The sequence below is a fragment of the Neohortaea acidophila genome (genome assembly GCF_010093505.1).
Source record: "Neohortaea acidophila strain CBS 113389 unplaced genomic scaffold BDY17scaffold_1, whole genome shotgun sequence".
Lineage (NCBI taxonomy): Eukaryota > Fungi > Ascomycota > Dothideomycetes > Mycosphaerellales > Teratosphaeriaceae > Neohortaea > Neohortaea acidophila.
The window spans coordinates 676,244-699,283 of NW_022985510.1; the positions used below are offsets into that span (position 1 = coordinate 676,244).

General features: G+C 55.4%; 14 protein-coding genes across 14 annotated transcripts; 7 read left to right on the plus strand and 7 right to left on the minus strand.

Annotated features, from left to right (window-relative positions):
• The first annotated feature begins 14 nt into the window (after positions 1-14).
• BDY17DRAFT_288637 (uncharacterized protein) lies at positions 15-2,337 on the plus strand. The gene is made up of 3 exons (XM_033732226.1): positions 15-464; positions 523-1,956; positions 2,010-2,337. Exons 1-3 carry the CDS (start codon positions 377-379, stop codon positions 2,039-2,041), a joined length of 1,554 nt encoding a protein of 517 aa, XP_033593841.1. The 5' UTR covers positions 15-376; the 3' UTR covers positions 2,042-2,337.
• Positions 2,338-2,528: 191 nt separating this feature from the next.
• Positions 2,529-3,239, minus strand: BDY17DRAFT_319826 (ERV/ALR sulfhydryl oxidase domain-containing protein; the record flags this gene model as incomplete). Its single annotated transcript, XM_033736344.1, has 2 exons — positions 2,529-2,988; positions 3,043-3,239. The coding sequence occupies 2 exons, from the start codon at positions 3,237-3,239 to the stop codon at positions 2,529-2,531; spliced, it is 657 nt and encodes a 218-aa protein (XP_033593842.1).
• Positions 3,240-3,370: 131 nt separating this feature from the next.
• Positions 3,371-4,586, plus strand: BDY17DRAFT_7764 (tetrapyrrole biosynthesis, uroporphyrinogen III synthase). Its single transcript, XM_033738694.1, has one exon. It carries the CDS (start codon positions 3,416-3,418, stop codon positions 4,406-4,408), a length of 993 nt encoding a protein of 330 aa, XP_033593843.1. The 5' UTR covers positions 3,371-3,415; the 3' UTR covers positions 4,409-4,586.
• Positions 4,587-5,223, minus strand: BDY17DRAFT_7763 (uncharacterized protein). Its single transcript, XM_033738693.1, has one exon. It carries the CDS (start codon positions 5,167-5,169, stop codon positions 4,765-4,767), a length of 405 nt encoding a protein of 134 aa, XP_033593844.1. The 5' UTR covers positions 5,170-5,223; the 3' UTR covers positions 4,587-4,764.
• A 43-nt stretch (positions 5,224-5,266) lies between these two features.
• BDY17DRAFT_288641 (Alpha/Beta hydrolase protein) lies at positions 5,267-7,107 on the minus strand. The gene is made up of 6 exons (XM_033732227.1): positions 6,877-7,107; positions 6,791-6,817; positions 6,665-6,739; positions 6,479-6,609; positions 5,678-6,427; positions 5,267-5,619 (listed from the first exon to the last, which is right to left on the minus strand). The coding sequence occupies exons 1-6, from the start codon at positions 6,952-6,954 to the stop codon at positions 5,424-5,426; spliced, it is 1,257 nt and encodes a 418-aa protein (XP_033593845.1). The 5' UTR covers positions 6,955-7,107; the 3' UTR covers positions 5,267-5,423.
• Positions 7,108-7,383: 276 nt separating this feature from the next.
• BDY17DRAFT_306680 (uncharacterized protein) lies at positions 7,384-7,923 on the plus strand (the record flags this gene model as incomplete). Its single annotated transcript, XM_033735043.1, has 1 exon — positions 7,384-7,923. The coding sequence occupies one exon, from the start codon at positions 7,384-7,386 to the stop codon at positions 7,921-7,923; it is 540 nt and encodes a 179-aa protein (XP_033593846.1).
• A 298-nt stretch (positions 7,924-8,221) lies between these two features.
• On the minus strand, positions 8,222-9,869 carry BDY17DRAFT_243102 (Acetamidase/Formamidase; the record flags this gene model as incomplete). Its single annotated transcript, XM_033730402.1, has 8 exons — positions 8,222-8,409; positions 8,477-8,772; positions 8,823-8,904; positions 8,949-9,244; positions 9,302-9,531; positions 9,596-9,622; positions 9,681-9,731; positions 9,795-9,869. The coding sequence occupies 8 exons, from the start codon at positions 9,867-9,869 to the stop codon at positions 8,222-8,224; spliced, it is 1,245 nt and encodes a 414-aa protein (XP_033593847.1).
• A 616-nt stretch (positions 9,870-10,485) lies between these two features.
• BDY17DRAFT_288651 (uncharacterized protein) lies at positions 10,486-11,861 on the minus strand. The gene is made up of 3 exons (XM_033732228.1): positions 11,638-11,861; positions 11,012-11,581; positions 10,486-10,961 (listed from the first exon to the last, which is right to left on the minus strand). The coding sequence occupies exons 1-3, from the start codon at positions 11,833-11,835 to the stop codon at positions 10,587-10,589; spliced, it is 1,143 nt and encodes a 380-aa protein (XP_033593848.1). The 5' UTR covers positions 11,836-11,861; the 3' UTR covers positions 10,486-10,586.
• Positions 11,862-11,983: 122 nt separating this feature from the next.
• Positions 11,984-14,204, plus strand: BDY17DRAFT_288652 (inheritance of peroxisomes protein 1-domain-containing protein). The gene has a single exon (XM_033732229.1). It carries the CDS (start codon positions 12,129-12,131, stop codon positions 14,076-14,078), a length of 1,950 nt encoding a protein of 649 aa, XP_033593849.1. The 5' UTR covers positions 11,984-12,128; the 3' UTR covers positions 14,079-14,204.
• Positions 14,205-14,272: 68 nt separating this feature from the next.
• Positions 14,273-16,474, plus strand: BDY17DRAFT_342064 (uncharacterized protein; the record flags this gene model as incomplete). The annotated part of the gene is made up of 2 exons (XM_033738005.1): positions 14,273-15,708; positions 15,763-16,474. The coding sequence occupies exons 1-2, from the start codon at positions 14,309-14,311 to the stop codon at positions 16,472-16,474; spliced, it is 2,112 nt and encodes a 703-aa protein (XP_033593850.1). The 5' UTR covers positions 14,273-14,308.
• Positions 16,475-16,520: 46 nt separating this feature from the next.
• BDY17DRAFT_8003 (uncharacterized protein) lies at positions 16,521-18,612 on the minus strand. Its single transcript, XM_033738722.1, has 3 exons — positions 17,874-18,612; positions 17,632-17,811; positions 16,521-17,569 (listed from the first exon to the last, which is right to left on the minus strand). The coding sequence occupies exons 1-3, from the start codon at positions 18,453-18,455 to the stop codon at positions 16,568-16,570; spliced, it is 1,764 nt and encodes a 587-aa protein (XP_033593851.1). The 5' UTR covers positions 18,456-18,612; the 3' UTR covers positions 16,521-16,567.
• Positions 18,613-18,637: 25 nt separating this feature from the next.
• On the plus strand, positions 18,638-19,736 carry BDY17DRAFT_342066 (GPR1/FUN34/yaaH family-domain-containing protein; the record flags this gene model as incomplete). Its single annotated transcript, XM_033738006.1, has 4 exons — positions 18,638-18,949; positions 19,012-19,157; positions 19,214-19,568; positions 19,633-19,736. The coding sequence occupies exons 1-4, from the start codon at positions 18,880-18,882 to the stop codon at positions 19,734-19,736; spliced, it is 675 nt and encodes a 224-aa protein (XP_033593852.1). The 5' UTR covers positions 18,638-18,879.
• A 127-nt stretch (positions 19,737-19,863) lies between these two features.
• Positions 19,864-20,328, minus strand: BDY17DRAFT_319837 (cytochrome b5-like heme/steroid binding domain-containing protein; the record flags this gene model as incomplete). The annotated part of the gene is made up of 1 exon (XM_033736345.1): positions 19,864-20,328. The coding sequence occupies one exon, from the start codon at positions 20,326-20,328 to the stop codon at positions 19,864-19,866; it is 465 nt and encodes a 154-aa protein (XP_033593853.1).
• Positions 20,329-20,524: 196 nt separating this feature from the next.
• Positions 20,525-22,736, plus strand: BDY17DRAFT_288658 (isoaspartyl dipeptidase-like protein). The gene is made up of 7 exons (XM_033732230.1): positions 20,525-20,874; positions 20,939-20,994; positions 21,060-21,538; positions 21,591-21,743; positions 21,816-22,062; positions 22,134-22,491; positions 22,560-22,736. Exons 1-7 carry the CDS (start codon positions 20,684-20,686, stop codon positions 22,573-22,575), a joined length of 1,500 nt encoding a protein of 499 aa, XP_033593854.1. The 5' UTR covers positions 20,525-20,683; the 3' UTR covers positions 22,576-22,736.
• The last annotated feature ends 304 nt before the right edge of the window (positions 22,737-23,040 follow it).

Below are 23,040 nucleotides of genomic sequence, written 5' to 3' on the forward strand. Positions count from 1 at the left end.
ATCGCCTACGCCATCGTGCTTCCTCCAGGCCACACCTGACACCACGCATCTCCCCCTTCGCTCGTGCCTGTTCACTCGACCACCCTACATCACCAGAACTCAGCGCCTCCCACCTCTCACCACCCATCCCACCCTCAAAGCAAGCGGCAGCTTCGTCCCCGACGAAGCAGCTGTAGCCCCAGTCACCAAAACGCCTCCGATCACCCGCAAGCGGAAGCTTGACGTCGACACGCCCACCGCCGCCTCCGCCTCCTCGCAGGACTCGTCCTCCGCCGCACCGCCGGCACGCAAGGCCGCCAAGACCAAGCATAAGGAGTTGGAGCTGGTGGAGGCCGCCCTGCCGGCGACGCCCCAGACCCTCGGCTCCGACAAGCCCATGGACTCCGAGGATGAGGTCAATAGTGTAGTCTCCAGCGTGGACGTGGGGATGGACGACGATGATAGTAGTGTGGATTTTGGGGCGGGTATGTTTTGCAGTCTGTCTGCGTTGAAGGCAGGATGTGATTACTAATTTGGACTCAGACTCCGACGTTGAGATCGATGATCACTATCAAGATGATGCTGCTTTTGAGACTCAAGAGAAGGATTTGATGCCAAAGAAGAAGGCGTTTGAAGTGGATTACCGAGTGTACAGCCCGGAGGATATCCAGAAACAGCAAGATAAGCAAGTTGCAGAGGTCTCAACTCTACTCGAACAGCCACACGAAATCACGGCGATCCTACTACGATTCGGTCGATGGAACAAAGAGCGTCTCATCGAGAAATACATGGACAATCAGGAAGAGGTGCTCGATAAGGCTGGCTTGGGCCAAGATGTCTACAAAAGCCCTCCGCGAATCGATCCTCCCCGCATCTTCACTTGTGACATATGCTGCGAAGACGGACCTCACGAAAGCTTTGCTCTGAAATGCGGACATCGATTTTGCGTGACGTGCTACCGACAATACCTCTTTCAGAAGATTCGCGGAGAAGGAGAAGCCGCCAGGATCAAGTGCCCCGGCGATGGCTGTAACAGAGTCATCGACACAAAGTCTCTCGATCTACTGGTGACTTCAGACCTTACCGACCGCTATCATGAGCTCCTGATGCGCACTTACGTGGACGACAAGGAGAATCTCAAGTGGTGTCCTGCGCCGAATTGCGTGTATGCCGTGGAATGCGGAGTGAAGAAGCGGGATCTCAACAAAGTCGTACCAACCGTGCAGTGCGACTGTCATCACAGCTTCTGCTTCGGCTGCACTCTCGCCGACCATCAGCCCTGCCCATGCTCGCTGGTCAGGCGGTGGCTGAAGAAATGCGAAGACGATTCGGAAACGGCAAACTGGATCTCGGCAAACACGAAGGAGTGTCCTCGCTGTCATTCGACGATTGAGAAGAACGGCGGTTGCAATCATATGACATGTAGAAAGTGTCGCCACGAGTTCTGCTGGATGTGCATGGGCGTGTGGTCCGAGCATGGAACGAGCTGGTACAATTGCAACCGGTATGAAGAGAAGAGTGGTTTGGATGCGAGAGATGCGCAGGCTAGAAGCCGTCAATCTCTCGAACGCTACCTTCACTACTACAACCGTTACGCCAATCACGAACAGTCCGCCCGCCTGGACAAGGACATCTACCACAAGACGGAGAAGAAGATGACCCTTCTTCAAGGAGCGTCAGGAATGTCGTGGATCGAAGTGCAGTACCTCGAAGAAGCCTCCCGATCACTACAGCAATGCCGACAGACCTTGAAATGGACCTACGCCTTTGCATACTATCTCGCGCGCAACAACATGACGGAAATCTTCGAAGACAACCAGAAGGATCTGGAGATGGCGGTGGAGAACTTGTCGGAGATGTTTGAGAAGCCCACCGACCAGCTTGCCGCTTTGAAAGTCGAGATGATGGACAAGACGACGTATTGCAATCGCCGCAGGGTGATTTTGCTGGACGACACTGCCAAGAGGCTGAAAGATGGTGAGTCTGTGTCCTATTTTTGTCAATATGGCGCGATGCTAATGACCAACCAGAACAATGGGAATTCAACGTGGAGTTGAGTTAGCGGGACATGGATGATTCGATGTGAGACTTGAGCTTGACAGTGTCCTGCCCTCGAGTGCCACGCTCGCCTTGATGCGCGCATCCGCCAAAGCGAAGCAGAGTTGCCATTATCAAAGGGCAGCCATTGAGCATTCGTTGAAGGGTTGTCGTGCGGCGCAGACCTACGAGCAGAGCGTCCCCCAAACAGTAGCACATTCCCTTCGAAGCATTACCTCCAATATCGAATGCTCGAGATGCATCATATGAGGGGAGTGCATGCATAGCCGGAGCACGACACGAGACACTGTATTCATGATGATACTTCTCTGCAAATAGAACCCTTTTCTCTCAACTTTCGCACTCGATGATTCCAAGGTTCATGTCGCGACCGCTCAAGCCACGCCTTGGTATAGACATTGTTCTCGTATCTCTACCCCTCCAATGTATGAATAAGTGGAGTTCCCAACAACACCAGCGCTATGCATCAAACACGCCCAGTGATTTAATCCTCAATCGCAACTCCCATCCTTCCACCCCGTCCGCCACCGCTCTTCCCACCGATTACAATCAAAGCTGCTCTTCCCCAGCTTGACATTCACCGCATTATGCGCCTCGCACATCCACCGCCCAAACTCCTCCCGATTGCTCACGCGCGGCTCGTTCCCCTCCTTTACCCACGCCCGGAAGTCATCCGCGCATACCCAGCAGGGATACATTTTGCCGAACAGCGAGAGGAATTGTCGCGTTTCGCTTTGCTGTGTTGGTGAAGGGCGCTCGGGGTAGTTGGCTGTCATTGTGTGGAGGAGGGTCCAGGTTGAGCGGCCTAGTTGGTCGACGTCTGGGGGGCAGTCGGGACGGGGTGCTGTGGGTGTGGTGGATGCGATTTGTTTGGAGAAGGTGGTGGTTGGGCGTTGGTCTTGTTGCTTGGTCATTGAAGCCCAGGCGGCAAAGGAGGTGCATGAGCGACAGCTTTGAGAAGGTTAGCAGGCGTTCGATATTCTGGCATCTTTAACGAATGCTTACGGCTTCCCATCCGGCCCAAGCACCACACCTTTGGGCAACTGCTTGGGCGTCCTGTCGTCCTCTTGCCGCTCCTTCTTCTGCGCTTCCATCAGTTGCGCCGGCCTCGCGTCCAAGGGTTGGGGTGGCAGTCCCGTCCGGCTCTCCACGACGCAGAAGAACTGTTGTAGGATGGGGAAGTCGATCTGCGTTGTAGGCATCTCATCTTTGACGGGAGCATTAATCATCCATCGGACAGCAACGATCCGTGCTTTCACGAACTGAAGTCGGATCGAGCCGAGCTATCAAACTCTAAATTGGGGGGAGCTGCCTCGGACTCTGCGACTTTCGACTTTGGTTCCTACAACCACGCCGCGACAGCTATGAGCAGGTCATCATGGAGGACGTCACCAGTGCCCTGAAGGATCTCAAATTAGACCAGGTCCCAGTGTACCTCCTAAAGACCAAATCCTTCCCCAATGACGCCTACGAGGAGTACTTCGACCAACTCGACAATGGGAAATACAAGCCCGTCTTCGTGCCTGTTCTAGAGCACATCCTCCGGGACGACACGCTAAGGACCATCCGACGTGCAACAGAACGATACGCCTTCGCCGGGGGAAGCGAAGCGACAGCGCGACAGAAAGCCTGCAACAACCCCGCCAAGAAATATGGCGGGCTCGTCTTCACCTCCCAGAGAGCTGTCGATGCTTTTGCAACCATGGTCGCCAAGCTCGATCCGAGCAAGACGCATTGGCTTTTCGACAGCCAGATGCCTATTTATGTGGTTGGTCCAGCGACTGCCAATGGCGTGAGGGCTCTCGGCTTGTCGTGTCCGGTTGTCGGAGAGCAGGCGGGGAATGGCGAGGCTCTGGCGAAGTTCATTCTCGAATGGCATGCTACGCTGTCAAAGGAGGTGACGCACCTTGACGGTCAGAAATTGCCTTTGCTCTTTCTTGTGGGCGAGCAGCGACGGGATATCATCCCTGCGACTCTGCAGTCGGAAGAGCTTGCGCCTCAGGACCGCATTCCTATTGTGGAGGTCGTGGTTTACGAAACGGGCGAGATGGCCACCTTTGAAGAAGACTTTACTACTCTCCTCAGACAGGCTAAGGCGGCGAAAGTCAAGGAACAGTGGGTCGTGGTCTTTTCCCCGCAAGGCTGCGAGGCCATGTTGAATGGCTTGGGCTGGTTGGATGAGAAGACGGGGAAATTCAGTTCGGAGAGACGGAGTGTTACGAGTGGACCGCTCAGAACGAACATTGCCACGATTGGGCCGACTACGAGAGATTCTCTCTTGACGGAATTTGCTTTTCAGCCGGATGTCTCCGCCGCCACACCTACTCCAGAGGGGCTTGGAGCGGCAATGCAGGGGCTTGCACAGACCTGATTGCTCATCGCGTGGCAGGAAATATCACGATTGCATTTGATCTGCCTAGTCTGCTGTGATCCGCACGTTCCAGAGCGAGATGCTATATATGTTTGTAGGCATTAGATACCCATCATTGGCAGACCTCGAGACATGGTAGTTCTTGGTCCAGTTCAACCGCATGCTCAATTCGCGTCGCCTCCAACACCCAGGTTGAAGTTCGTTTGAGCGGCCTTGTCCAGTGCTTTATTCAGTCGCTGTTGAGGTATAGACTTGAATCAAGTCCTGCAGTCCGGCGGGAATAGATGTTGCATCGATTGGGACCAAACGCAAAATCATGGTCCTGCTCATTGGAAGTGAACTCGTTGTGGGTGCGCTCATGTCGGCTTCAAACGTCTCCACGGATCCTCGAGAAAGCTCGGCAAGAAATACACCATGTCGCCATTCGCATTACGCACACCCTGCCGGAGCGCTTGCAAGCTCTTTTCGTCGTCACCATCCACGCCCGAGGCGATGGCGGTATTATCCACCGGAACAGTGTTTCGGCCATCGGATTGCACTGCAGCCTTCTCGCCGTGACTGGGAGTGGCTGTCACCGCTGAAACCGGTTTCGAATGGTCGGGTATTGCACTTCCAGTGGCTTTCTTTGGTGTAAAGTTCGCATTCGATGGCGAGTCGACGACTGCGTCATCTCGATATTTCCTCTTCTGTCCGCCGAACTTTGTGAAGCCCATTGCCTCCGCCATGGCTGGGTCTATCTCGAAGTCGTCGGAGTCGTCCATGATGAGATTTGTTCGCTTTAGACGGAGCGAGTGGGTGATGTGTATATTTCCAAGTGTCGAGTGAGATGCATGAAGAGCTGTAGGCTTGGAGGAAGCACGCACGGACCAGATTCATTTTCCGCATTGGGAAGTTCTGGTTCTTGGAGGTTCTGGCCATTGGGATAATAAACATCAATGCTTGCCAAATCTAACACACAAACGCCTCTATACTCAAACAACGCTTGTCCAAGTCTAATCGCATGAACGCTTCTATACTAATACTTCGGACGAGAGGGGACCGTCTTCATCTGATCCGCGGGGTTGCCTTCAAGCCCCAAGACCTTGTAGACCCATGGAAGAATGATGAAGAAGCTGTGCGGCTCCCCCATATGCTTCGTCTTGTCCATGAACCTGACTTCCTTAGGCTGCCCGCGTAGCAGACACTCATAGTAGTCGTCGATGGGGAAGACTCTGATTTGGGGTCAGCATTCGAGCTTCTAACTCGGTCAGGCTGCGTTTGGGGACTCACTCATCGTCTACTCCGTTCACAAGCAAGAGGCGGGTACATGGGAGGTCCAAAGTGCCGTCGTTGATGAGCGAGAACTTCATGCCCTCTTTCTTGAATTTCTCCAGGTCATTCCCGTAGCCCCACTTGTAAGCCAGGGTTTCCGCAAGGTCAAAGGGGTACTCGAGTTTCGAGATTCGCGACAGCCACTCGGGCGAGAACATGTGGTGGCACCCGCCTCCGAGAGCAACAACGCCCGCCAATTTGTCGCGATGGGTGTGCGCCAGTCGGAGGGCGTAGTATCCGCCAGTGCTGAACCCCCACAGCAGGCGCTTGCTGTGGTCTATCTCTGGCTGCTGATCAACCCAGTCGAACAGGGTGGACCACTCACGATCTGGCGATTTCGGGTCGTTCGGAGCGGCAGGCGAGTCGCCGGTACCGGGAATCTCCAGAACAATGACGCCGACACCTTTCTGCGACCAGCCTTCAATCCACACTGAAAGCTCAGTGCGGTAACCGTCGAGCCCGGTCAGAATGATGACCAGTGGAACGGGCTTGGCTGCTGTTGTCCCGGGGGGGAGATGATAATAGAACGTCACCTCCTTGCCCTCCCCTGCGATGCCGTGCTTGTGGGGGATCGTAACCTCCTTAGTCGGCCGCTCGCGCAACGCAAGGCCTTTCGCTGCGGCTTTCTTGCCTTCTTGCCATGCATAGCGCTGCTTTTCCGATCGAGGGGCGGGAAATCGGGAGATTCGATAGACAGCGGATGCGCGCCTGGTGATCCATCAGTACGGATACAAAATGGCTCGGTGGTGGACTCCTTACATATAGAACTCGGACGCCTTTTCTTGATTGCCTTCTTTCTCTGCGGCTTCGGCCTTCGCGACCAGCTCTTCGGCCTTCGGAAAGAAGGTCTGGGCGTACTCATCCCAATTGTATGGTTCGCCGAGATTTTTCTGCAGAACATGTTAGCCCCCAGTCCTTCCACACAAGCCAGAATCGAAGGATTACCTCGATCAGCTCCTCAACAATACCTTGGAAATCGGCTGGCGAGGACCACATGAACGGATACACGCCCTGATCACACTGGGGGACAGAGTCAGAACAGCGTCAAGTCGACAGACGAAGAGGTCGTACTGCTTCTTTGTATTTCATTTCCCACAACTAAATGTATGTCAGCTAGCCGTTGCCCATTAGGCTTCACCAAAGGACTCTTCTCTCACCTTCTTGAAGCTCTCATGATGTTCCGCAGGTTTGTCCCACACATCTTGGACGAAGAAGCGTCCACCCGGGGCTGCCATTGGATTACTTGTGCAAAGGTATTCGGTTGTTAGAAGTTCAGAGTACTGTAGACGACACGATAAACAGGATGATGTTCAAAAATGGGCTCCTGCGAATGTCCGGGGCCTTTAAATACTTTTGTCGTCTCGAGTCTGACGTTCACCGACCAGCTTGCCAGCTTGCACAATTGAAGCCCGAAAGTATACGAAATTAGCGAATGCTGAGGTAATCCGCGGTGAAGGCTCGATCAGCGTGAGTTCGGACGAAAAGCCGGACCAGCTGCTCGCCTCGCTCGTGAACGCACCGGACTTCGCGGCAATAATACCACCTTAAGGTCGTGCACCAGCTCGCGTCTATTGGCATGTCCCGCGTTCGTCCGTGGAATTCCTACCTAGTGCATGGCTTCGTCCGCAATAGGTAGTCCTCAGATCAACTCTACGTCACCCAACATGAGCGTCAACACCCCCGTGAGGCTGATATTCGAGAGTCTCAAAGGATCATGGCGGCTGAAGCGCTCGCTCAACAGCGTCCTGGCCGGCTTTCCGTCTGGCATCTTCGAGGGCAGCGCAACTTTCAAACCCCGAGCGAATGCGCATTCCGAGCTCCTCTACTCTGAGCAGGGCGAGCTGAAAATGGATAACGGCGTCACGCTCACCGCGAACCGGAAATATGTCTACCGATACAGCACCGACGAGGATAAAATCAGCGCCTGGTTTGTGACGGAGGAGTCGAAGCAAAATGATGGGCGAGAGGAACTCGATTACCTCTTCCACGACCTTGAACTAGAGCAGGTCGACGGCGGGTGGGTCGGACGCGGGGAGCACTTGTGTGAGATGGACGCATACTGGGCATTTTACGACTTCAGGCCTTCGAAGTTGACGACGGAGCTGGCCAATAAGGCGGTGGATGTCTTTGGAGTCAGATATAAGGTGAAGGGCCCGCAGAAGGATTACACGAGCGACACAGCGTATCAAAGGGTGCTTGAGTGATGGGCAATGCTTGCATGTTCGAGCTTGTGGATTGTCATTAGCTTTCGAGCGTTCACGTTAGCATGTATGCAGAGGGCCGGGCTGTCGATTCTATGGCGCCGAATGTCTACTGCTGCATACGGTGTTCTCTTAATCCAGATCAGGTGTCTTCATGTTAAGTACGACGAGGCCGTCTTTGTCAAGCGTTGGCCCCGTGACTCAATCTGAATAGTTCAAGACCGCGGATGATTTGAGATGGCACAGGAGGCAATAGCACGCAACGTCCTTGAACAAGTAATAGGTAGTATGTATCTTGTCTTCAGCTGGCGAAAGCACAGGACCCAAGTTCGCGCTTCTCAACCTTCGCCTCCGGCCTTATGTCGAAGTCAAATATATCGATCGGGAGACCCATTGTAGTGCACGCGTTGGGAATATCGACAATGCCCGCTAGATGCCCCTGGACAGGCGCGCAACTCAATAATAGATAGATCTGGTAGTCGTCGTAGCCTGTAAGGTGAAGTGTGGTCAGTGCACAGTCGAAATCACGTGATATCAGCCCAACGTCACTACTCACCAAACCGCTTCAGATACTCGATACAACGGAGGGTGGTCTGCCGGTACGCCACAGTCGCGTCAAGGTAGTGTTGACGACCATGCTCATCGACTGAAAACCCTTCAAAGTAGATGTAACGGCCAGGACCGAACTGCGGCTCGACCGGTCCAGGGATATAAATCGGCGATGAGGCGGCCAGTGAAGCAATGCCATTCTTGATGACCTTGAAATTTATCGTAATCTCGCCGGCCATCTCAATGGCGCCGCAGAAACTGATCTCGCCGTCGCCCTGGCTGAAGTGGAGGTCTCCCACGCTACTGGAAGGGCGTCAGCGGGCTCCCGGACGAGCGGCATGCATTCCACTTACAACTTGGCCCCTTTTACATGGACTGGGAGGTAAACCTTCGATCCGCGACTCAGGTTCTTGATATCGCAGTTCCATTTGGCAGCTGTTAGCTCTAAGAAGAGGAACAAAGGGTGGACGGGGCTTTACCTCCATGCTCGGGACGTCCGGGGACAGTCCGCGCCCCTTCACGGCCAACTTTCTCCCTGAGAGCAGCATCTCCGCTACCGACGTGGCAGGATTGAGGCTCGGGTGGAAGAGCAACGACGCGGTCCATGTGGCTGCACTCTTGAATGAGCTGCGCTTCGCGATCGTTCCATTTCTTCAACACCTCGTGCGATGGGGCACACCCCAGGATGCCAGGATGAATAAGACCGGCGAACTTGACGCCAGGGATGTGGCGAGAGCTGCAATTTATTCCTTCAAAGTCCCAGATTGCTTTGGCCCTGCGGATCGTTCGTCAGCCTCTCTTCCGCCCGGGGCTGTCTCGGGGAACCGCATACGGCTTGGGGTAAATTTCATCCAAGAACCCACCACCATTCTCTTTCGAAAACACACCAGTAAATCCCCACGGCTGGTCTGGTAGGGGCTGGACGTCTTGGATTTCGACGAGAAGGATATCGCCAGGCTCAGCCGTCTCGACCTCGAAGGGTCCGCTCAGATAGTGTACTCGAGTGAGGTCAACGTCTCGGACGTCGTTGGCGCTGTCGTTGTTCCCGATCTGGCCACCCGTCTGTCAAGCCGTTAGGTGTAGGTCTAGATGTTGTCAAGGAGAAGGGGGTCGTTCAAAAACGCACCCAGTCTACACAGCCGATGACGACCGTCTTGGAAACCCGATCAGCCGACGTCTTGACAACACAAGTTCAGAGCTAGCTGGCCTACCTCGCCATTCTTGATCGTCCCAGCGAAAGGAATGTCGGGATGCCAGCGATTCTGCACTTGCGTCAGCACCACCTTAAATACTCCACCACTCTCAAACAAGGAGAACAAACTCACATGCAGATATTCGCAAGTCCAAGCATCCTTCTTGGTGTCCACCTTCACCAGCGACCTCAAAGCCTGTTTTCCCATGATTTCTGCTGATCAAGCTTGTACTTCGCCTTCTTCGCGTCCTCGGGGTCTACCACGAAGCCAGCGAAATAGAAAATGGCCCCAGCAATGAGAAGGATGAAGAAAGGAAGAAGGTGCCAGGGATCCGTCCACTCCATTGTAACCAAATGCGCGGGGCGGAGCTATTTATGTAATATTTATCGTTTACTGCTTGGCCGCACGTCCTCGAGAGGGGTAAAGTCGCGTAGGTTTCAAGATAGAGCTCTCCGGGAGCTGGAAGGTGGAGCGGGTGCGGATTGCTGGGCCTTGGTTGGATTCATTGACTTGATTGAGCGATGGGACCGGGGCGATAAGGCAGGGGTAGACGGGTTCCTGACGCGTAGATACGAGGCCGGCAGATAGGATAGCTCTCGCGGCATGCGAGCTTCGTCGTTGGCCTTATCACTCGAGGGTATTGGCTGCGGGGTGAAGTGGAGTTGGAGTTGCGGGCTGCCCTCAGCCGTGTGTCCGCATATGCTACAGTCTGCGTGCTGAGATGTGCTGAGCTCCATTTTCCGCGGTGCTGGCGGTAGAAATGCGCCTTGGGAACATTCGCAAAAGACAGTAGAGTAGGGTAGGAGAAGGAAAGGAATGAGCGTATGAATAGGAGAAGAGGAGGAAGTCCAGCTATGTGGTAGCTTCGACATAAGGACTATGTGCCATCACGGTGACGAGAATCCACCTGCAAGTCAACCCGACTCAGGAAAACTGCCTTCCCTTCAACTCCGCCCCGCCAGTGCTGTCTGGCCTTGACTTCTCTCCAACCATCGTGGATATGTTGAACTTGTCTAGCTTGTCGAGAGGAAGATCCAAGAACTGCTTCTTGTTCTTCCAGTGCACATCCTGTTCGATGAACTTCTCCGCCTCCTGTGGAGGTGGTGGGGGCTCAGTGATCTTCGTAATCAAGTACGCTGTTGAGGCCTCCGCGATGCCGTAAACGAGAACGCCGACTAGAGGCACTCTGGCTAATAAAAAGAAAGTGAGTGCAAAGCCGTAGAGCACGCCGGTTCGATCGTGAAACCACTGTGCCTTTTTGTCTTTGGGATAGCGAATGCGGGAAAAGTATGGGTCGAGCTGAATTCACTGTTAGCAAGCGTTCGTCGTAATGTGTGCTGTACACCTACCAGTTCCCTCATCATGGTTCGGCTGGAGAAGTAGCTCTGCAGAAACTGTATCAAAAACCGCTTCGGAATAAGGACGCCCGAGCCAAAGATGACCACAGCAGCCGGAGTGCCCACAGCGCGGTTGAATGTGAAGAAGCTCGCTGCAGGGAGCACGAATCGTCCGATGTACGGGAGGAAAGAAGCAAGATACACAGCCAGCGACAGTGCCGCCCTCCTCCCGAACCGCATGAGAAAAGCGGACATGGCCGCATACGCATTGTCCTTCTTCTCTCGTTTGGCCTTGTAATTTTCATAGAGCTTCAAGTTCGGGTAGTACATCGCACGCAGCTCGTTCGGATTCTCGCCTTCGTGTTTGGCAATGTACGTCTTGTCCACCCAGGCGAGAGAGTCCATAAACATTGAATCCATGGCCGGGGATAAATGTCTCATAAAAGACATGAGGAAGAAGGGGACTTGCAGGACATGATGCTCGACGTAGTGGATTCCCTCAATCACACCTTCGTCCCATGTGGAGCGGTCGAGGTCTTTGAAGAGGCCGACAAATCGGATGCCCAGTTGGATGAGAAATGTCTGCGGTAGAGATCAGTCGGGGCAAAGAGAACATATACGCTCATCAGATGACTTACAGGTATGGATACAAGGAGACTTATGGCCACACCAGCCACCACAGCCAACGCAGCTTGTCGGTAATGCTCGCTGGTGAAGAGTGCTGGATTCTGAAGAGCACGATAGGCGCCGACGAGGGTGAGTTGTGCGCCACGCAGGATGGCATTGGGCTCAAAGCTGGTGGTCTGTACGAACAGACCCTTCTTTGCGGCGCTCATCTTGTGTGTGTTGTAAATGTTGTAGCAGATTGAACATGACGTTACCAATCTCACGTGTTTGTGACGAGTCGTGGTTGGACGTGCACGGACACAAGGTTCCCCACATCTCGGGAATGCCCGCAGCCACTCGTGCGCCACATCAGCGTGACACCTGCCACCGCATTCCAGCTCGTTGTCCAGGGAATCGCACGCGACTCTTTCAGCAGAGCATGGTTCGAGGCTGCATTGTTCCTCCTGCTTGGGAGTAGATATTCCAACCACCGCGTTGCCGGCAACAAAGGCCGACAGACGTCATGGCCTCCTCTTCAGGCGCGCCTACGCCAGATGTCGCGCCTCGAAGAGCAGTCAATGCTATTCGATCCTTTACCGTGCCTGCGAAGTTGAGCAGCACTCCTCCGCCGGCCAGAGCTCAGCCGGAAATTGGCTCGGCCGAGGGCATCGAGACCCTCTACGTCCATCCCAACGCCAGCATCTTCAAATTCACCGCGTCGGGATTCGGCGTCGGCAGCAGCAGTCCCAGCCGACCGCAATCCTCTTCCGGCACCTTACAATGGGCCACTTCTACCGAGCGCACAATCGCAGTTGGTCAGCTAGAGATCTATCGCGTGCCCGGCTCGGTCAGCTTCCTCAAGTCCGGCACTCTACTCCACGCCGTTCTACCCAAATCGCAATGCTGGTGTGTAGATGGAGTGAGCAAGTTTGTCGTCCGGGCGTCGCCAGAAACGTATTACCGGATTGAAGTACCCGGGGAGACGGCAGAAGATTTACGACTAGTCGAGGGGCTGAAAGAGACGCTGAAGAAGGTGCTCTCCTATGAGAAAGCTCCGTGTCCCTTTGCACGAACCTTTACCGTTGACCTTCCCCAAGAAACCCCAGAGCCAAAGAAGAAGAGGCGGAGACATACGGAGGGAAAGGTGAAGAAATGGAGACTCGATCATGCATATGGATGGAAACCAGAAGGATGGGAGCCGGGGATGGATGAACCTGAAGAGCGGGAAGAAGCATCGGCATCGGCGTCTGGATCGGACGGTGAATCGTCGAGTCAAGATGAGACGGCGGAGGAGACCGCCGAGCTCAACGAGGGTATGCAGAATGTGGCAGTCAGCCCTTCGGCGAGGGCAAGAGCACTTCAAGCGCTGAGGTCAGCGAGCATGTCGCAACAACCTGCCATGCCGTCAACGCCTCCGCCGAAACTCAGACCGAGAGCCCAGGAGACTGAATCGATGGTCGCAGAAGATACAACTGCCGGGGCCACCCAGCAAGGTGATGTGTTAGGAGCGACGACCGATCCCCCACGGCACAACGACAATATCGTACCGACCCGCACTTTCCAGGCCATACCCACAGATATGCCTCCGTCGCCACCGGATTCCAGTGCTGGGTTGGACTTTTCGGAGCATCGGCATGCGCTTGACGGCGGTTTGGATATTGAACGCATAGTTGAAGGAGATGACGAGGACGATGCAGTCGTCGAACACGCCACCACTGGAGACTCTGTCCCTCATGATGAGGCGGTACCGAACGACGACGAAGAAGAACGCGAAGAGAATCAAACGCAACCGTCACCGCAAATCATTGAAGTGGTGCCCCACAATGTCAAGCCAATACCGGCAGGACCCCACGCAGACGACGCAGAAGTGAACGCTGGTTCTGAAGATGAAACGACGTCGACCGTACATCTATCTCCATCTCCGTCTGAAGATCGACGATCGGTCACACCCCCAAAGCGACGGCCCAGCTCCGAGGACCCCTACGCCGCGATTCAGGCTCGCATCCTAGCTCGAAGGTCACTAAGTGGCACGACCGCCTTCTACCCGCTCCACAAGTCGCCAACGCGTGAATCCACATCCTCCAACTCCTCCGCGGCCACCATCGTGTCCAACTCGGCCTCTCGCTCCCGCCGTTCACAGGAGGACATCGCGACTGTGATGGCGCGCAAAGCGTACTCCGTAATCCTCGGCCCTCCAGCGCACCTGGTTGCCATCATGCTCAAAATCGCTGCGAGGTTTGCCAACGGGGCTTTCGGCATGAGTGGCATGTTCTACGTGGAGAGTCCGCTCGACTCGCCACGCAAGGTACCCGGGAGCTATCATTTACAGCTTGACGGCGAGACCATGGAGGCGGTGGAGGTACACAGTGAAGATGAGAGGGAGGGGTGGGAGGATGAGGAGGATGACTTTGGAATTCCGCTCCCTTCTAACGTAAGAGGGCTGAGAGCGAGGAAGGGCTTTGATGCAGACTGAGTGGAGGGAGGCGGTGACGGACTGTATGTACGATGTTATGTCGACAACGAATCAATGTGCAGACTTGGAAACTCTCGCCGCTCTTGACTTCACAGCTACATTAGGTGTCACGTGATCAAATTTGGCAAGAAGCGGAGCCGCACTTTATCTCCGCACTCCATCTCCGCACCTTCCTTTCCTCCACCCTTCCGCCTGCGGACTACACTCTCACCCCTTCTGTCACGCCCGCCATGCCTCACTCCGCCCGAAACAAGCGCCAGCCAATATCCTGTGAGCCATGTCGAACGCGAAAGATCCGCTGTCATCGAGACGGATTCCCATGCTCAACGTGCGTCCGACGAGGCGTCACTTGTGTCTACGCCTCCAACCCCGCCGGTAACAATATGGCCCGTCGATCGACGTCCGACCGCCCGCAGTCATCGGCCTCATCACCTGTAGATCAAACGCCGGTCCGTCCGTCACAGGATAACTTGGCTCGGCGCGTGCGTAGGTTGGAGGAATTACTCCTCCGTTCGCATGGCGTCTCTTCTCCGCCGTCGCCCTCGCCCAACGAGGATAACACTCCACCGTCGTCCTCGGTTGAGAACAATGACCCTGCGCGCGAACGTACGCCACAGGATCTGAATGGAACACTTCGCGTGGACGACAAGGGTTTCATTCGCTTTGTTCCAGCGTCCCTTCAATGGCAGTCCTCCCGACTGGCACTGGCCGACGACTCCTCCGGCATCGCAAGTATAACGCGGTATCCGCTGAACCCTGCAACAACCGCATCCATGGACGACATTCTCGGTGCACTACCATCTCAGAGCTACTGCTCCGAACTTGTCCGTGTCTACTTTACCTCCTACGCCTCACTTTTCCACGTGCTCCACGCCCCTACATTCGAACGGCAGTACGAACGCTTTGTGCAAGGCGCTCATGATATGCCACTAGCTTGGCTTGCTCTTCTCTATGCCATCATCGGCACCGCTGTACACGCTCTACCCAGTGATAGTCAACTGCTCGACCTCAGTCATCAATCGCGACCGCTCGAGAAGATTGAAGACCTGTCATCGCGATATCGCTCGCTTGCCATGAGATGTCTGGAGCACGACCATTACCTATGGACTCATAACGTCACGACCCTCCAGGCCCTGATTCTTCTCATCTACAGCATCAACCACAGCAATGGCCAGACGTGGACGTTTCTCGGCCTAGCTCACCACCTTGCGCTTTCCATTGGGTGCCACATCGATCCCAGCCGGTTTGGGCTGGACGTCATCCAATGCGAGGAACGACGGCGGTGCTGGGCGGCGGTAAAGATGCTGTATACTCAACAAAACACCGCCATGGGGCATGTTGGCATCACTCACGCGCAATTTCCATCCAATTGCCGGCCTCCCGCTGATACCGACGATGATTGTCTTCTGGCAGGCGTGATGGAAGATGCAGTCGAGACGCCATCGATTACACTGCGACCTACTGAAATGACATATCTCCTGCTCAAATTCCGCCTCTACGACATCTGTTCCGACATCTGCGAGTCTGTGCTGAGCAAGAGGTACGTTGACCTGGACAATATACGCAGACTTGACGCCGTCCTCCAGAATGAGCAGCAATCCTGGGACTCGAGATTTTTCAGTGGCGAACAGTCAGAGGAGTGGCCAACACCACCCCAGCTTGCTCATATTAACGTCTTACGTAGCTACGCGCATCACCTGACACTGCTACTACACCAACAAATCCTCCTCCGAATGGCCACCACCGAGCACGACTCCACCCTTCGATGGTCCCGTCTGCGGTGCCTCGACGCCGCTAAAAGTGTCCTCGACATCCACGCGTACGTGCATGATGCTCCTAAGCTGGCGCCTTTCCGATGGTTCAATCGCGGCGTTGGCAGCTTCCATGCCTTCCATGCAGCTGTGGTGTTAGTCATGCTACGTCGAAGAGGCATGGAAGAGGACTGCCGCGAGAGCGTCGAGCCCGCGTTGCAAGACTGCTTCATGCGCTTCATGAGCATGAGCGAGCTGAGCCCATTCTGCGCGAAAGCCGCACCATTATTGCAAGCTTTCATCGAGCAAATTCAAATCACTGATCAGCGAAACGATGGTAGCTACGGCGGTAGCGGCAGCAATTATTCTATCCTGAGGCATTCGCTCCACGAGCCCGGAATCGCCCTTGGGGCCCACAACGTCCACAGCCCGGACGAGGCAAGGCCGTTATCGAGACCAACGTGGAGCACGAGCAACCGCACAGCGAGCACCAGCGGTCATCACGAAACCAGCAGCTCGGAAGGCTACGATGCCAGCAACCCCAATTGGGACTTTTTGCTGGCCGACATGCAGCCACAGCAATGGCTAAGTCCGGCAGTGTTCCCGCTGGATCAATGGAACATGATACTCACAGATCCCATATGACCAAGAAGTGATGAATGATAAGGAAGAATTCTATCGAGACCACTTGTATCTTAGATACATCTCTGCAAGACGCATGCCCATCCCTCCAGGCCTTCAACACAATGCCTTCAGGCTGTTCGCAACGCCCTGCACATCTTCAAACACGTGCCAATGGCCCACGTCTTGCAGCACCGTGACGCTCTTGCACTTCTTCAACTTCTTGCCGTATTCCTCGCATAGCGCCGGCGGGCTCACCTTGTCCTCGGAACCCGTCACGATAATCGTATCGGTCTGAATGGCGCCGAGATCCAAAATGTCAGTCGCACCAGCCAACGCACTACAGGCCTTTGCGTAGCCCTCGGGGTCCTGCGCGAGCAGAGACATGCGCACGGCAGCGACGGCAACAGGGTTGCTCGCTTGCGTCTTGGCGGACGTTCCGGCACTGACGACGGCATCGACGACCGCGGCCATGGTTTCTTTGCGCACGAGTGCGGCGCGCGCGTGGTTGTTCTTGCTGGCGGCTTCGGGGAGGGGAATCGGCGGCGGCCCGACGAGGACGAGTCTACTGACGAGCTGCGGATGGTCCAAGAGGAAGCGGATGGCGACCAGGCAGCCCATGGAATGAGCGAAGAGCGTCGCACCGCCAGTAATGCCCGCATGATCGAAAACGCCCTTGACGTCCGCAGCCAGCGAGGCGATGCTGATTTCCGATAGCGCGGACGTGGGTGATAGCCCGTGGCCCTCGAAGTCGAATAGGTGCAACGCATGGCTCTTTTCCAGGCCTGCCGCCTGGATCAGCGGGCTCCAGTAATCAGAGGTGCCGCCGAGTCCGTGAATGAAGACGGCCGGAGAGCCGTGGTCGATGCCGCGGCGGAAGACTTTCAGAGGCTTCCCGCCGATCGTAGTCAGGCCTACGTTCGCGTTCAAAGTCTTGGTTGCGTTGGCTATCGGTAGCATGCTGTCATGGTATTGTTGTACGCGACGCAGAGTTGGATTGGATGCAGACTGTGCTGCAATCTTGTTGGTGAGGGTGCCGATGCCTTCGATCGACACGGCGACTTCGTCTCCAGGCTGGAGATACACTGGTGGTGTACGCCCAATGCCCACGCCTGCAGGCTAAGGCAGGATTAGTCTCACCAGCTTGCATGAGCGCGAAGAAAGATGCTGTGGGTGCTCACCGTTCCGGTCGCCAGCACATCGCCCGGCATGAGCGTCTGGCCTTCGGACAAAGTCTTCACCAGATAAGGAATACTGAAGATGAGGCTGTCAGTGGTGGCATTTTGGCGCAAGTCGCCATTCACTCTTGTTTGTACGCGGAGAGCATCGGAGAAACGATCGGCAGGAATGGCCACTGGACCCTACAAGACCAGGAAATCAGCACGACACGCTCGTCAGGCGAGTTTGATGGCGTGAGACCTACCATAGGACAAAACGTATCGGGCGATTTGCCAATATAAAACTGCTTGTGGTCGCGCTGCCTCTCCCGTGCCGTCATATCGTTGATGATCGTGTAGCCCCAGACGTGCTTCATCGCGTCAGCCTGGGCGATGCGAAACCCCAGCTTCCCAATGATGACGCCGAGCTCGCCCTCAAAGTCAACGCTGTCCGTAAAACCAGAATGCGCCAGCATCTCCTCGCTATCCGCAATGATGGAGGTGAAGCGCTTGGTGAAGATGACCGGGTGCGTGGGCTGGTCGGTCTTGTCCGAGCTGTCGAAGCCCGACTTGTTGAACTCGACGGCGTGCTCGGCGTAGTTTTTGCCGACGCACAGGATGTCGCGGCCGTTGATGGGAGCGAGCAGTTTCGTCGAGGCGCGCGGCAAGGGGTCAGAGTATGGGCGGATGGTTGCTTCATCGATGGCAATAACTTCGTATAGGCTGGAGAGCGGCGCACCGGAGGAGAAGGCGAGCGGCTGGATTTGCTCGCCGTCCAAACTCCCGATCCTTTCGAGGCCTGTGGAGGGATCCAGGAAGGCGCAATACCGGTACTTGGCAGAAGACATGGCGACGTCGAGGGCGTTTGGTGTATTGATCAGAATATTGGCCGTGTCGAAGCTCCGGAGGAATTGCAAGACGCTTGGAGCAACAATGCTGGGAAATGGGTCAGTATGCCAGCGAGTCGCGGAATTGTACGGGAACGTGGACTCTGTCGTGCGTAGACCTTCTTTTGCCTAACACACTGGAAGCTATGTCTCGCGGTGAGCAGGGCACGTTCTACTCCATGGTTGCCATTCGCCCCACTCGTCGTAACCGCGCCATCGCCGCTCCGTCTCCGTCAACTCCGCTGTTCCATCCATCCATCTCCGTCTTCCCCGCGTCACTTGGCCATCATCTCCGCACGTCTCAGCCATGCCTTCCCCGACCATGGAATAGCATAGCGATTCAGATGCCAACGTGAGCGGAGCTTTGGGCCGTGAGGGAACAAACATGGCGCATAGATATCCCCATTGCCCCCACTACGTGTCCCTCGTGGCCCCCTTCCTTCCTTCTCCTTCGAGTAATTGTCCATATCAGTCCAACCATCGCTGCCCGTGGTGCACCGCAGCTTTGCAAACCCAGCGCCTCTGGGCCTGTTGTCCTTCGCCACCGGCATCTTCCTCATCTCCATCCTGGGCGTGCACGCGCGTGGCATCCACACGCCCAATATCCTAGTTGGTGTTCTCATGTTCTTCGGCGGCGTTTGCCAGTTCATTGCCGGCATCATGGTAAGCTGCATCCTTCATACCCGCGGCGCAAGCTTCCCACTAACCCACATCCGCAGGAGTTTGTCACGGGCAACTCGTTTGGCGCCACAGTCTTCCCCTCCTACGCTGCTTTCAACTTCAGCTACGCGATGATCTTCATCCCCGGCACCGGCATCATCGCCTCCTATACCGACCAGGCCACTGGCGAGCTGTCCCCAGAGTTCTACGGGGCACTGGGAATGTACGTGTGGGCTTGCTTCATCCTGACCGTCATCTTCACCATTGCCGTCGTGCGTAGCTCGTGGATCTTGTCTCTGACCCTTTTCGTTCTCGCCGTTGAGTTGCTCCTGCTCGCCGTTGGCTACATGCTAGCCAATAGCTCGGTGTTGATTGCAGCCAACTCGATCGGGTTCATCGTCGCCTTCCTTAGCTGTGGGTATCCCCCAACCACAAAATCCTTTCGCCCTGACGATTCATCGACTGACTGCTCGTCCAGACTGGGCTGGATGTGCCGGGTTGTGGGCCGGCGGACTGACACCGATTGAGCTGCCAACCTTTCCAATGTACAAGCAAGGTAGCCAAAGCGTGAAGAAGGAATAGCTAGTCATATAACAAGCTGTGGCGGGAGGAGGCGGACTATGATGCGGTATGTAGCAGCTCGCCGGGAGGGAGGAGCAAATCGTAGGCATCGAATCGCGCGTTTTGTCCAATCATGTCCCTTGTACACTTACCATTCATCGGCGAGTCCAGGTCTTCTAAGGCCCACAAACTTGACAGGCTCCGGAAAGCGATTGCATACGCCCGAGGTTCGGCCAACGCGCAAAGGCTGGCCGAACTCCCGCAGATGCTTCTGATTGTGGAAGCGCCAGAATTGCCACGTGCAGTCCTGGCCTCGAAAACTCTCAATCACAGTGTTGCCGCCAGGGTGCTCGTGCAAGAACTCCGTGCAGTCGTACACAATCTCGTCCACCACTATCCACACTAGGTCCCCTTTTCGTTGCGTGCTGGCGACCACTTCCGCGCGGATGATAGGCAGTGATTCGGTGGCCACATCCTCGGGCTGTCGGGGGTAGTCTAACGGTGAAGTGGCGCCGTAGATCTCAGTGTCGTTGTCGGCTGAATCGACTGCTTTCGGAGTGGGAGCGGCGGATTTGGCCGGACTGGGCAAGATATTGAGTCTGAGCCAGCCCATGTTGGATATTCTAGTCGAGCTGCAGCCTGTGCGCGGGTATCGGTCCAGGACGCGGGCGGAGTGGAATGTGACGCAGCAAGTGAGGACGTAAAAAGCTCGGCATGGCCAAGGGTCGAGACCACAGAAGTCGGCGGAGTGCGGACATGCGTTGCGCATGTCGTTTCTTCTCCGCCTTCTCCGCGAGACGGGAGTGTGGGGAAGTGTGGCCAGCCCCGCATTTGGCGGAAGCATGATCATGCCAGGGAGCCCATGTTTATTACCCACTACTCGTCTGCCGTTGTGAACAGCACCCAGCCGCTGGTGTTGTTGTACTACCTTGCCTCCCAACTTCCACCACCTTTACACCCATTCAAGCATGGCACCTGCACGAATCGAAGAGCCGCCGGTCTCCTGGCCCGTCAAGGCTGAGAATGGCACCAGCCAGCACAAAGGACGCCCACGCAACATCGATTCGATTGATGCGGTCAAGTTCGACGATTCGCTGCAGCCCAAGCATTACGACATGTTTGGCACACACCCAGACAGTAGGATCCTCTTCACCGATGTGTAGGCATTCAAACGGGAGACACGAAAGCATCGACGTTGGACGCTGATGAGCCATCTTCTGCAGTAACATTCTCGATTCTTCGGATCGTCATCCTTTCAAAGGAGACGTTCTTATCGAAGGTATGAATGATCCAGCTAGCATGGGAGGTGCATTGCTTAATGTTGACGGAGTGCGATAATCCCAGGCGAACGCATCACCCAAGTCGGCGAGGTTCCCAATATCGACGAGCTCAAGAAGGACCGCAAGGTTCGCGTCTTCCATGGCAAAGGACGTACTCTCATGTCTGGTCTCGGCGATGCTCATACCCATTTCACATGGAACGGTGGCGACCTCGATCGCCTCGGCGAGCTCGGTGTTGAAGAGCACACCCTATTGACCATGCGGAGTGCTCAGTGTTACATCGACTCGGGCTACACCATGTGTTTTGGCGCCGCTTCCGCCAAAGACCGCCTCGACGTCGTCATTCGCGATGCCATTAATGCCGGGGATATCTCTGGTCCGCGATACCTTGCCAACGCGAAAGAGATTGCAAGGAGGGACGGCGAGCTAGTCGGGGGTATTACCGCGTTCGCCGACGGACCCGACGAGATGCGCGAGGTTATTCGACGTCATGTCAACGAGATTGGCGTCGATAACATCAAACTCAGCATGTCGGGGGAAGAGGCGAGTAGCGCTACACGGCATCAAACTGAGCTCTGTTGCTAACACTCGTCAGATTACGGAAATCCGCTCTGCCCAAGACTGCTACTTTACCGACGAGGAGACGGCTGCGTGCGTCGACGAGGGTCATGAGCTCGGCAAGAGACTATGTGCTCATGCGCGAGCTCGTGATTCGGTGAAGATGTGTGTCAAGCATGGTGTCGACGTGGTAAGCTGCGAGTACCGGTGGTGTCAACATCGTGATACCGATTGCTAACCGCACTTTGAATGCGCGAACTAGATTTTTCACGCGTCGTACATCGATGATGAGGGCATGGACATGCTCGAGAAGAAGAAGACGAAACACGTGGTCGCCCCGGGGCTCAACTGGTTACTTGCGACGCTCTACGAGGCAGAGGCGTTTGGCTACCCGCAATCAAAGGCCGAGCAGGTTGGGTACAAGAAGGAACTCGACGCTGCTGTCGCTGGTCTGCGTGAAATGCACCGGAGGGGTATCGTAGTCCTACCGGGCGGGGATTACGGGTTTGGTAAGCGTTGAATATCTCCCATTCTGTCTTGGTGACTGCGTAGCGCGCAACTGGTTGACTGACGTATACAGCCTGGACCCCTCATGGCACATACGCCCGAGATCTCGAGCATTTTGTGAAGCTGCTCGACTTCACGCCTCACGAAGCCATCATTGCGGCTACGCGGGGCGTTGCGGCGCTTCTCATGCGCGGCCACGAGCTGGGACAGATCAAGGCAGGCTATTATGCGGATTGCATCCTGGTCGATGGTAATCCGCTCGAAGACATCCGTGTCTTACAAAATCACGACAAGATCAACGTGATCTGCATCAACGGGCGTGTGCACAAGGCCGGGCGCAAGGAATACATTGCGCCGCCAGTCTCCGGTCAGGATGATAATAAACATCCCATTGTGCCCGATCTCGATCTTCCCGAAATGAAAAAAGACATGTAAGTCGTGACGAATGTCAAGCTCCCGTACGGGCCAGAGGACCGATCAGCTCACACGTATGCGACAGGCAAAAGAATTACTGATGGAAGATGGGGGCACATGCGGGGCGTTTGAGGCAGATGGAGTGGAGGAACAAGTGATGAAAGGAGTGTATGTTTATGCTGAAGATGCGCATATATTTGGGCGCCCGCTGCCGTGTCACGTGACTAGCGGGGTATCTCAATGCAGCAAGCGCATGCCGAGCGCTGATCGCTGATTTGCTTGTCTGCAACAAGCTTTGCTGGCGCTAACTCAAACGTGAGATGAGCATTGCGTACACTTCTGCTCTTTGAGCACCTCACACCCTTCCTCTACGATGCACACGCGCTTGACGATAACCACCGAGGACGGCTCAAGGAGGGAGTTGATGCTACAAAGGGAACGAATGGTGGATATGTCATCCTAGCTGTCACCGCAATCTGCGCCGCCCCTCCAGTCACAACCCCGCTACTGCCTGAGCTCTTCACCAACAGCACCACACCATCCCTTCAGGCCTCGCCACTTCCCTG